At 43.6% G+C, this 12,957-nt stretch overlaps 1 protein-coding gene across 1 annotated transcript in view; it reads left to right on the forward strand.

The window, feature by feature from the left end:
• Positions 1-295: 295 nt before the first annotated feature.
• The window catches only part of Taf4b (TATA-box binding protein associated factor 4b), a 138,683-nt gene continuing 126,021 nt past the window's right edge, over positions 296-12,957 (forward strand). Inside the window, exon 1 of the mRNA XM_045135387.1 lies at positions 296-629. Within this exon, the coding sequence (XP_044991322.1) occupies positions 296-629 (334 nt within the window). The remainder of the gene's footprint in view (positions 630-12,957) is intronic.

Below are 12,957 nucleotides of genomic sequence, written 5' to 3' on the forward strand. Positions count from 1 at the left end.
AACAAGCAAACAAACAAAGTTTCCCAGGTGGGAACCGAAGTGACGTCCTTACGGGAGCTGCCCGTCCGGCTCAGTAGCCCGGCGCACGTGCCTGCCCCGGGCGGCTCCCCCGGGGGCGAGGGTCCCGCTGCCCCCGCTGCTCCGCCGCGCCGCGTCCCCCGCTCCGCTCTCTCCGCCCCAGCGATGCTGCGGAGCCCGGGCTGCGCCGGAGTCGGCTGCCGCCTGCTCGAGCTCCGTCCGCCTCTGCGCCCGGAAGGGCAGCGCTGCTGATTCCACCTCCCACCCCGCGGAGGGGATGCCCGCGGGCCTCACCGGTGAACCGGCCGGCGCCGCTCCTCCCGCGGCCTCGGGGACCTTGACTATGGCCCCAGCCGGAGCTCTGCCCGTCCGGCTGGAGAACACCCCGGTGAGCCTGGGCGCCGTGACGAAGGCTTCTGTCAGTGTCAGCGTGGAATCCGTGGCGTCCCAGTCCCTGCCGTCCCCAGTGGGGACCCTAGTGACCAAAGTGGCTCCTGTCACTGCCCTTCCTAAACTCGGCGGCGGCCCTAGGCTGCCTGCTCCTCAGATAGTCACCGTGAAAGCCCCCAGCACGACAATCCAGCTGCCTGCTAATTTGCAGCTTCCTCCAGGTATGTGGGTCGCACCTTTCGGAAGGCTGAGGGGACTGGGAGGGGGACGTCGCAGCCCTCGGTCGCTTCTTGCGGGTAGCACCGGGAAACTCCTGAGCCAGCAGAACCCTTCCGTAAAATCTTGACTTTGCAGTGAGCCGACAGGAAGCAGCCCATTGGCAGTGATTTTACTTTGAAATTCATATCACCTCTGTTCATTACAGCATTTCATGTTCAAAGGAGGAAACTTTTCACTTAAATGACTGAAAGCTGGAAGCAGCACACGAGGGCCCAGGGGAGTCACACTGACACCTAAGTAGAGGGCGACGTACAGGACCATTCGTCCTAACACACGCGTAGAATCTGATGCAAATAAGTGTCTTTGGAAGGTACTGCTTGTGAGTTAAGACCGAGACTTACATTTTAAGCAATGTCGAATAATTACAGCTCTCTAATAAGCACAAACTTAGAGAGAGAGAGAGAATGCATATGGATATGAATGGGTGCGCCAGGGCCTTTAGCCACTGCAAATGAACTCCAGACGCATGTGCCACTTTGTGTACATGGGTACTGGGGAATCGAACCTGGTCCTAAGGACTCACAGGCAACTGCCTTAATAGCTAAGCCATCTTTTTTGCCCCAGAAACATGCTTTAAAAAAAGAGGTGTTTTTTTTTTTTTTTTTTTTTTTTTTTTTTGACAGGGTCTCATGTAGCCCTGGCTGGCCTCAAACTTGAAATTACTGTGCAGCTGAGCATGACTTTCCACTCCTGCCTCCACCTCCCAGATGTTGGGTTTACCAGCATGCACCATCATGCCTGGCCAGATACTGCTTTCTGCACCATCGAACTAAGTTTAAGTTTGGGAACACTTTAAGTTTGACAAATAGATAAGGGCCATACCACTGTTGATATTTGACGTGATGTGAGCATGCTCTGTTCATGAGCCTTTACTTTTCCTCCTGGCGCGTATCTAGCGCGTATTACCCTGCTGGCCATTTCTCATAAGTTACTTACACAAAGGTTTCACTTTGTGATAATTTACATACGGAAAATGTACCAAGGAAGTCTGAGTGTTCTAGCTCTCTCGGTCCTCAAGTTTCAGTATCTTGAAGTTTGTTTTGTATTAATTTTGGTTAGCAAAAATTAGAACTCCAATCTGCTGGTGGTAGCTACATGTAAAATATCACTCCTAGGTACAAGAACCTTTCATAATCTTAGATAATAAAGAGAAGTACAGGCATGTATTCTAAAGATTTGGTGTCCCTTACAGGTTTCTTTTGTCTTGAGAGTTTGTACTGTATTTGGTTATGGACATCATGGGCCTTTAACTACCGAGCCATCTCGCCAGAATTCATGCTAGACATTTTTAATTTTTTAAATATTTTATTTATTTATTTGAGAGACAAACAGGCAAATAGAGAGAGAGGATGGTCATGCCAGGGTTTCTAGCCACTGCAAACAAACTCCAGATGCATGAGCCACCTTGTACATCTGGCTCATGTGGGTCCTGGGGAATCGAACCTGGGTCTAGGCAAGCGTCTTAACTGCTAAACCATCTTTCCAGCCCCAGTGCTAGACATTTCTAATACATTGTTTATAGTCTTTATTCATTGGCCATAATCTGCAGGTAGCAAATAAAGGAAAGAAGTCTCCAAGGGTAAATAATTTGTCCAGTGCAGGCAACTAACTCTTGAGTCAGGATTTGAGTCCAGGTCTCTCTAACTCTACGGCTCTGTGCTTACCACGTGAGTGCGTGCAGTTGGCCTTGCTGAGTGTTGGTACTGGAAGGTGACTTAATTTTAGAATATAGCCTCGAATTTTATAAATTAAGGAAGCCAAATTGAGACTTAAGTTCTGTCACCTTAAACAAAGACCACAGCTTAAGTATTTATGTTATTGACCCCCCCCATAAATCATTCAGAAGAGATACTTTGTCTTTAAGAATTAATCGTTGGTTACAGAAGAACTTGGGAGGTACTTGAACAGTTGCTTTTGGGAATATCTTCTGGCAAAAGAACCATTAATTGAAGAATGAAATGGAAACTGACTAACTTTAGTTATCAGTCCTGTGCCATTCTGTTGAGAGGAGCTCGTGAGGATAAACAATCCCTTATTTAAGGAGGTGCGTGTGTGTATAATCACTTCTTAATTTTCCAAGATAATGAATACTTTTGACTGTTACTTTCTTTGAACAAAACTGGTCTTTATGTGGTTTGGTGTGGTGGTGCACCTGTGTAATCTTAGGAGCAAAGGCAGGAGATCAGGAGTTCACGGCCATCTTTGGCAACATAGCAAGTTTGAGACTCAGAATGGTAGTTCTAGCTTGTAATCCCACCGGTTGGGAGGCTGAGACAGGAAGAGTGCTACAAGTTCAAGGTTATCCTTGGCTAGAGGTCCATGTAAGACCCAATTCAAGCAGTAAATGAGGGGAGATGGGCAGGTTGCTCAGTGGCTAAAGGCACTTGCTTGTAAAGCCTGCCAACTCAAGTTCAATTCCCCAGCACCCACATAAAGCCATATGCAAAGTGGCACATGTGTCTGTGATCCCAGTGAGCTAGTACAAGGGAGGTGAAACCTGGAATGTTCTTCTGGTCAGCTTGACTGGCATCAGCAGCAAGAGACCTTGTCTCAAAGAAGGTAGCAGGAGAGCACAGACTCCTGGGGGAGGTTGTCCTCTCACCTCTACACAGTACTGTGGCACCCGTGCGTCCCCCACCCCACCTACAAATAAACCCACAAGGGTCTCTGAAGCCTAAGTACTTGGGTTCAGATCTCCAGATACAGTAACACACCCGAGGCTATAGCCTATGCCTGTGATCCTAGTGTGCCTCTGGTGACATAGGAGGCAGAGAGAGGAGAATCTTCCAGAAGCTTGCTGGCCAGGTAGCCTGGCAAACTCCCACTATGAACGAGAGACCCTGCCTCAAACAAGATCAAAGGCAAGGACCAACATCCCAGCTTGTCCTCTGACTGCCACATGCATTCTGCCATGTGTTACACACATGTACATATATACACAAAGCCAAACCAAAACACAAAAATAGAACGTATGGATCAAAGGTTTTTCTACAGAGTAGGGGCTAGAAAAAGTGTGGGGGCGGGCATTGTGAGGAAAGGAAAAGTTTTGGTAAAGTCTTCAATCTTTTGAGCAAACATGGGGATTTCAAATCTGATATCTGGTTTTAATAGTCTACATTTTTTGTACCCCCTGTTTTTCTTTTTTTGGTTTTTCGAGTTAGGGTCTCTCTCTAGCCCAGGCTTAGATGTACCACTATTTTAAAGTGGTAAGCAAAGATTCCATTACTTGTAGGGCATAACCTGATAAACTCTCCATGATTGTGATATTCTCCAGAAGTTTGTGGAAGTTGCGTGTAAAGCAGCTGAGTGAGTACATGGACTTGGCATCCTCCTGACATTTCTGAGCCAGTCCCTGGACCTGCTCGGGGTTCTTTGTTCCCATTCACTCAAGCTTTGCCGCCTCCAGGATCACTGGCTCCGCAGCTGGTGGTGGTGCCGGATGGCTGGAGTGAGAGGCTGTTTGCTTCTGAGCTCACCTTGGCCACCAGCTGGTTCCCAAAGACTGTAGTCATTTTAGTGCCATAGTGTCAGTGGCTTTATTTTTTCTATTGTTGGTTATACTTCTGCAGAGAGTGCTGGTGGCTTTTAGGTTGCCCTGGTATGTGTTCCCAGTCCTATCCTGTGCTTTCATGGACTCACACTTGATTATTACTTTGCTTTATCTCTAGTCTGGTTCCCCTGAGTCTTGTTGCACCCATAATGCAATGCGCTCGCTATGTAGCCCAGGCTGACCTTAGCCTCCAGGGTGATGCAATTATAGGCATTGGCCACCGTGCCCAGTATTTCTTTTCTTCTTCCTCTCCTTGTAAAATTTTTATTGGGAACTTTAATATATAAACATGTTGTTAATTAGTCATAATCCCATCAGGTCATCTTTTGTCCCCTTTCCTCTATCCTCATTCCACTGTGGGCCTTCTTCAATAATCACTGTGGGGTCATGACTACTCCAGTCAGTTGCTAGGGGGAGGGGGTACAATGCTTCACAGTATACCTTTCCACCTGGTGGCTCTTACATTCTTTTATTTTTAGTTTTTTTATTCATTTGAGAGATAGAAAGAGGTGGTGGTGGTGGGGATAAAGAAAGTATAGGTACTCCAGGGCCTGTAGCCACTGTAAACCAAACTCTAGGCATATGTGCCACATTGTACATCTGGCTTATGTGAGTACTGAGGAATGGAACCTGTAACCTTAGGCTTTGCAGGCAAGTGCCTTAACCACTGAGCCATCTCTCCAGCCTCAAGCTCTTACATTCTTTTGCCCCTTCTTGCACAATGTTCTCTGAATCTTGGAGAGCTTGTTAGTAGTCTCCTTAAGTGTTGAGCTCTGGACAGCCTCTTGTTTTCTGCTTTGATAGTTTTTTTGAGTCTTCTCAGTCTAAACCCATCCCCATAGAGAAGGTTCTCTGGCTAACAGCACTCATATCAACCTGCTGCTTCCTCTGCAGTGTTTCCTAGGTCCTGACAGATGTGATACAGAACAGGCTAGTGCTGGGTACTGGAGCAGCTCATCCTTTTAATGGGTCTTGGGTCTCTCTGGTATTCATAGCCATCTGTGAAAATCAGGTTCTTTCTAAGCAAGAGTGAGAGCAGCATAAATCAAAGGAGATAAACGTATAGACATTTTGATGACATGCAGCATTTTAAATGTATATATTTTGAATCTCTTTTTTCTTAATTTTTTTTATTGACAGCTTTCATCATTGTAGTGAATAACCCATGGAAATTCCCTCTCCCCCCCCACTTTCCCCTTTGACATTCCACTCTCCATCACACCCCTCCCCCCTCTCAAATCAGTCTCTCTTTTATTTTGATGTCATCATCTTTTCCTCCTATTATGATGGTCTTGTGTAGGTAGTGTCAGGCCCTGTGAGGTCATGGATATCCAGGCCATTTTGTGTCTGGAGGAGCACATTGTAAGGAGTCCTACCCTTCCTTTGGCTCTAACATTCTTTCTGCTACCTCTTCTGCAATGGGTCCTGAGCCTTGGAAGGTGTGATAGAGATGTTTCAGTGCTGAGCACTCCTCTGTCACTTCTTTTCAGCACTATGGTGCTTTCTTAGTCATCCCAAGGTCACTGCCATCTGAAAAGAGAAGGTTGTCTAATCAAAAGTAAGAGTAGCTTTGATATATGGGTATGAACATTAAGAGAAGTAATTACCAGGCAGTTTGGTGAGCACAGAATATACATTTAGCCAAACACCTGCAGATGTTACACCCCTAGGGCTCATGACTACCCATGTTGTAGGTTTTCAGTATCAGGCATGTATTCCCTCGCATGGAATGAGCCTTCAGTCAAACTAGAGGGCAGTTGGCTTCCCCCATAACAGGCATACCACTATTGTACCCGTTGGCTCATTTGGCCTGACTGGGCAAATTCAAGGCTTGCGGTGTCCACTGTTGAGTATCTTCACTGGTGATTTCTCTCTCCCATTGAACTGCATGCAGCATAGCTTTTTCCAGTTCTGCCAGCTGGCCTACATGGAGGAGGTTTTCAGCTCAGCTCCAGCTTTATTTCTCAGTGACTTTGCAGCCCAAGTATGTGGAGTCTTCAGCAATAGGGTCTTATCATCTACTCCTGGTGGGAAACCAAGGGCCTTGGCAATGGCCTGTAATGTTTTTGGGGTATCAGTGACTTCCCTGTTCAGTAGCTCACTGGAAGGTATCTCATCCCTGGCACTGAAAATTTTCTAGTAACAATCTATGGCTTCTGAGTGTTCCATTGTCTAAAGAAGTAGGTTTCCATGTGACTTACTTACATCCTCTTAGATTTTGATTAGCCCTCCCTCTACCTTTTTTCTACAATCTCTTCCCTTGACCTCATATAGACCTTTTCACCCCCATTAATCTGTTCTTCTACTTACATATATACAATACCATCCTATTAAGTCCCTTCTTCCCCCTCCCTTTGTATTCCCTTTATATCCTCTTTCTAGCTTACTAGCCTCTGATACTGAGTTTTGGTTTTTTTTTCCAAGGTAGGGAGGTAGGGTCTCACTCTCGCTCAGGCTGTCCTAGAATTCACTATGTAGTCTCAGGGTGGCCTCGAACTCACAGCACTCCTCCTACCTCTGCCTCCCGAGTGCTGGAATTAAAGACATGCACCACCACGCCTGGCTTCTGCTACTGAGTTTTATTCTTTTTTTTTTTTTAATTTTTATTTATTTATTTGAGAGCGACAGACACAGAGAGAAAGACAGATAGAGGGAGAGAGAGAGAATGGGCGCGCCAGGGCTTCCAGCCTCTGCAAACGAACTCCAGACGCGTGCGCCCCCTTGTGCATCTGGCTAACGTGGGACCTGGGGAACCAAGCCTCGAACCGGGGTCCTTAGGCTTCACAGGCAAGCACTTAACCGCTAAGCCACCTCTCCAGCCCCCTGAGTTTTATTCTTATTCACATAGAAGTCCAATCATTTGTAGCTAGGATCCACATATGAGAGAGAACATGTGATGTTTGGCTTTCTGAGCCTGGATTACCTCACTAAGAGAATACCTTTCCAGATCCATCTCTTTTCCTGCAAGTTTCATAATTTTATTTTTCTTCAATGCTGAGTAGAACGCCATTGTATAAATGTGCCACATCTTCATTATCTACTCATCAGTTGAGGGACATCTAGGTTGGTTCCATTTCCTAGCTATTGTGAATTGAGTGGCAATAAACATGGTTGAGCAAGTATCTCTAAGGTAGTGAGACGAGTCCTTAGGATATATGCCTAGGTGTGCTATAGCTGGGTCATATGGTAGATATATTTTAAGCTGTCTTAGGAACCTCCACACTGATTTCCACAATAGCTGGACCAGATTGCATTCCCACTAACAGTGTAGAAGGGTTCCTCTTTTTCTGCATCCTCGCCAGCATTTATGGTCATTTGTTTTCATGATGGTAGCCAATCTGACAGGAATGAGATGGAATCTCAAGGTAGTTTATATCTGCATTTCCCTGATGGCTAGGGATATAGAACATTGTTTTAGATGTTTATATGCCATATGTATTTCTTCTTTTGAGAACTCTCTATTTCCATAGCCCATTTTTAAATTGGGTTGTTTGATTTCTTATTATTTAGTTTAAGTTCTTGTATATTTTGGATATTAATCCTGTCAGATGTATAGCTGGCAAAGATTTTCTCCCATTCTGTAGGTTGCCTCTTTGCTCTATTTACAGTGTCCTTTTCTGTTCAAAAGCTTTGTAATTTCATACGGTCTCAGCAGTTGATCCCTGGTTTTATTTCCTGAGCAACTGGGGTTATATTCAGAAAGTCTTTGCCAAGACCAATATGTTGAAGGGTTTCCCCTACTTTTTACTCTAGCAGTTTCAGAGTTTCGGGTCTGATATTAAGGTGTTTGATCTATTTGGACTTAATTCTTGTACATGGAGAGAGATAAGGATCTATTGTCATCCTTCTATAGAAACATATCCAGTTTCCCTAGCACCATTTTTTGAAGAGGCTGTCTTTTCTCCAAGGAGTATTTTTGTCAAAGATCAGGTGGCTGTAGCTACCCCGACTTACATCTGGGTCCTCTATTCTGTTCCATTGATCTACATATCTGCTTTTGTGCCAGTACAATGCTGCTTTGGTTACTATGGCTCTATAATACAGGTTAAAATCAAGTATGGTGATACCACCAGCTTTATTTTTGTTGCTCAAAAATTTTTTTCTATTTAAGGTTTTTTGTGCTTCCAAATGAATTTTAGGATTGTTTTTTCTATTTCTGTGAAGATTGCCATTGGAATTTTGATGGGGATTGCATTAAATGTGTAGATTACTTTTGGTAAGATTGCCATTTTCACAATATTTATTCTTCCAATCAAGAACAAGGGATGTCTTTCCATTTCCTAGTGTCTTCTGCAATTTCTCGTTTGAGTGTTTTAAAATTTTCATTGTAGAGTTTCTTCACTTCCTCGGTTAGGTTTATTCCAAGATACTTTATTTATTTATTTTGATGCAATTGTGAATGGGAGTGATTCTCTGATGTCATTCTCTGTGTGTTTGTTGTAAGCATATAGGGAGTCTACTGATTTCTGTGTGTTTATTTTGTATTCTGCTACATAGTTAAGGTGTTTATCAGCTCTAACAGTTTGCTGGTAGTCTTTAGGGTCCTTTATGTATAGAATCATGTCACCTGCAAGTAATGATAACTTGATCTCTTCCTTTCCAATTTGTAACTCTTTTATGTATGTCTCTTGCCTTATTGCTATGGCTAAGACACCCAGAACTATATTAAATAAAGGTGGGGACAGTGGATTCCCTTGTCTTGTTCCTGATTTAAGTGAAAAGCTTCCAAGTTTTTCTTCATTTAGTATTATGTTGGCTGTAGGTTTGTCATAAATAGGCTTTATTATGTTGAGATATGTTCCTTCTATTCCCAGGTACTGTAGGACTTTTATCATGAAGGGATGTTGGATTTTGTCAGATGCTTTTTCTGCATCTAATGAGATTATCATGTGATTTTTGTCCTTTAGTCAACTTATATAATGTATTACATTTATTGATTTGTGTATGTTGAACCATCCCTGCATCTCTGGGATAAAGCCTACATAGTTGGGGTGAATAATCTTTCTGATATATTCTTGTATTCTGTTTGCCAATATTTTATTGAGAATTTTTGCATATATGTTCATGAGGGAGATTGGCCTGTAATCGATCTATCTATCTATCTTTTTTTTTTGTCTTTGTCTGGTTTTGGCATCAGGGTGATATGCTGGCTTTGTAGAAGGAGGTCTGTACAATTCCTTCCTTTTATATTTTATGAGAAAGTTTGAGAAGCAGTTGTGTTACTTCTTCCATGAAGGTCTGGTAAAATCCATCTGGGCTTGGATTTTTTTAGTTGGGAGATTATTATCATTTTTTTTTATCCATGCATGGATCTTAATAGTTGTTATATATCTATTTAAGTGATTATTCTTTTTTTTCTCAATTTTTATCAACATTTTCCATGATTATAAAAAATATCCCATGGTAATATCCTCCCTCCCCCCCCCACTTTCCCCTTTGAAATTCCATTCTCCATCATATCTTCTCCCCATCTCAATCAGTCTCTCTTTTATTTTGATGTCATGGTCTTTTCCTCCTCTATGATGGTCTTGTGTAGGTAGTGTCAGGCCCTATGAGGTCTTGTATATCCAGGCCATTTTATGGTCTGGAGGGAGCATGTTGTACAGAGTCCTACCCTTCTTTTGGCTCTTACATTCTTTCTGCCACCTCTTCCGCATTAGACCCTGAGCCTTCGAAGATGTGATCGCGATGTTACTCAGTACTCCAGTCACTTCTTTCCAGCACTGTGACGCCTTCTGAGTCATCTCAAAGTCACTGCCATCTGAAAAGAGAATGTTCTCTACCCAAAGTGAGAGTAGCGTTAATATAAGGGTATAAATATTAAGAGAAGTGCTTACTGGGCAGTTGATAAGCAGAGTTTATACATTTTTCCAGACATCAGCAGATGTTACACCCCTAGGGCTCATGACTACCCCTGTTTTAAGTTTTCAGTATCAGGGATGTGTTCCCTCCCATGGAGCAGGCAGGCCTCCAGTCCAGTTGGAAGGCAGTTAGTTTCCACCATGACAGACGTGCCACTATTGTACCCTTTGGCTCATTTGGGATGGCTGGCCAATTATAAGGCTTGCCATGTCCACTGTTGAGTATCTTCACTGGTGGTATCTCTTTCTCCCATTGAGCTACATGTAGAATGGCTTTTTCCAGCTTTCTGTCAGCTGGTCTACATGGGGGAGGTTATCAGCTCATTTCCAGCAGGATTTCTCAGTGGCCTTGCAGGCCAAGTATGTGAAGTCTTCAGCAATAGGGTCTTACCATTTATTCCTGGTGGGAAACCAAGGGCCTCGGCAATGGCCTATAATGTCTTGGGGGCATCATTAAGTGATTATTCTCATCTTGATTTAATTTTGGTAGGTCATATAAATCAAGGAAATCATCCATTTCTTTCAGATTTTCAAACTTAGTGGAGTATATGTTCTTATATTATGTCCCTATGATTTCTTTTTATTTCTCTGGTATCTGTTGTGATGGTGCCTCTTTCATCCCTAATTTTATTCATTTTTATCTCTTCTCTCTTTCTTTTTTTTTTTGGTTTTTCGAGGTAGGGTCTCACTCTGGTCCAGGCTGACCTGGAATTAACTCTGTAGTCTCAGGGTGGCCTTGAACTCACGGAGATCCTCCTACCTCTGCCTCCCGAGTGCTAGGATTAAAGGCGTGCGCCACCACGCCCGGCTCTTCTCTCTTTCTTTTGGTCAGATTTGCTAAGGGTTTATCCATCTTGTTTATCCTTTCAAAGAACCAGCTCTTTTTTTGTTTGTTTATTTTTATTTATTTATTTGAGAGCTACAGACAGAGAGAGAAAGAGGCAGATAGAAAGAGAGAATGGTACACCAGGGCCTCCAGCCAATATAAATGAACTCCAGATGCATGCGCCACCTTGTGCATCTGGCTTACTTGGATCCTGGGGAATCAAGCCTCGAACTGGGGTCCCCAGTTTTCACAAGGAAGCACTTCACCATTAAGCCATGTCTCCAGCCCTCAAAGAACCAACTCTTTGTTTTATTGATTCTTTGGACTGTTTTTGGTCTCTGTTTTATTATTTTCTGCCCTAATCTTTATTATTTATTCCCAACTACTGATTTTTGTTTACTTTTATTATTTCTGTTTCCTTATTCATGTCTTGTATTGACCTCCTTATTTCATTAAATTGGTTTCCTGTGTCTTTGATTTCCTCGAGCATATTTATAATCATTCTTTTGAAATCTTCTCAGGCATTTCCTATAAATCAGTCTCACGGGAGGTCATTTCTGATAGATATATAATTTTTGGTGGATTTATATTGTCTTAATTTTTTGCATTTCTTGTATTATAATGTAGAGATTTTTGCATCTTAGATTAACTTAATGCTTGGGTTTTCTAATTATCTGCAGTGTTATTAGATGTATCAATCAATCTGATGTTATATATCTTCAGGGTAGGAGCTTAAGGTGTTAGATGTGGTTCTTAAGACTCTCAGAGTTGGAGAGATGGCTTAGCGGTTAAGCGCTTGCCTGTGAAGCCTAAGGACCCCAGTTCGAGGCTCAATTCCCCAGTACCCACGTAAGGCAGATGCACAAGGGGTGCATGCGTCTGAAGTTCATTTGCAGTGACTGGAGGCTCTGGCGCACCCATTTTCTTTCTCTCTCTCTCTCTGCCTCTTTCTCTGTCTGTCGCTTTCAAATGAATAAATAAAAATAACCAAAACTTTTTTTAAAAAAAGACTCTCTGAGTAACCACAAAAGTGAACCTAGGTGTTGGGTTTGCTTGCTATGAGAGTATTGTAGTAGGCTGGGTGGAACAAAATATAGGCAGATTCTAAACTTTAAACACTATACACATTCAATGAAAGCCAACACAGAGTATTTGTGCAAGAATAGATATTATGATAAACAGACCCTCTAACAAAGTCAAAGTCCCTAAGGATGTCTTTTGCCCCACACCTTTAATTTGGTCAAGTGGGAGGCTGAGATTTCTTATCTGTAGAGGGTTCCAAGGTCAGCTTGTGACTGAGTCCCTGCCTCAACAAAAGAGGAGACAAAGGCAGTATAAATCAGGAAGCAACAAATGACAAGCCCAAAATATAGCTTATTTAATGGCAAATCTGACCATCCATCAGATTAAACACATAATTTATCCTGACATGGAAAGTGCAATTAGCACTTCTGATGAAGTCTATATACCAGGCTTTTTTGGCGGGTGCTGACTTGGTGTAATCCGTTACCTTTTGGGATGGCTTTTGTCTCAGTTACGCTGCGCCTGCTTGGGTCCCTCTTTGCTGTGCTGTGGACTCAGCTAGGCTGGCTGGGTCATTGGGTCCCTGCTGTTATTGCCTGTGCCAGGTGCTGTGTAGGTGAGTTCCCTTCCCCACGTCTCTGGTGTTTGCTGGCACTTGTACTGGCAGTGGTGGGAGGGGAGGCCGTAGATTGTGTGTGGCTGAAGTTCTCCCACTGGTCCTCGCGGTCCACTTCCTCACGAGTCGCTCCGCTGGTCCCTGCCATATTCCCCTTCACCTTTCTTGAGTTTGCGAGGGGGCTGGTGTAAGTGGAAAATCCCCTTACCTGGCTTTTCCTGCAGCTCAGGCTGAGCCTGGCAACCATGCAGACCTGGTGCAGCCGCTCCTGGAGCTGTTTCTGCCTGCTTCTGTTGTCTCTAGACTCTCTGAATCTCGCCTGCTTCTCTGCTGTGGCTGATAATTTCTTATACACCTTTGCTTTTTAGTAGAAGAGGGTATTTTACTTTTTTTT

Source organism: Jaculus jaculus, chromosome 15, assembly GCF_020740685.1.
Source record: "Jaculus jaculus isolate mJacJac1 chromosome 15, mJacJac1.mat.Y.cur, whole genome shotgun sequence".
Classification (NCBI taxonomy): domain Eukaryota; kingdom Metazoa; phylum Chordata; class Mammalia; order Rodentia; family Dipodidae; genus Jaculus; species Jaculus jaculus.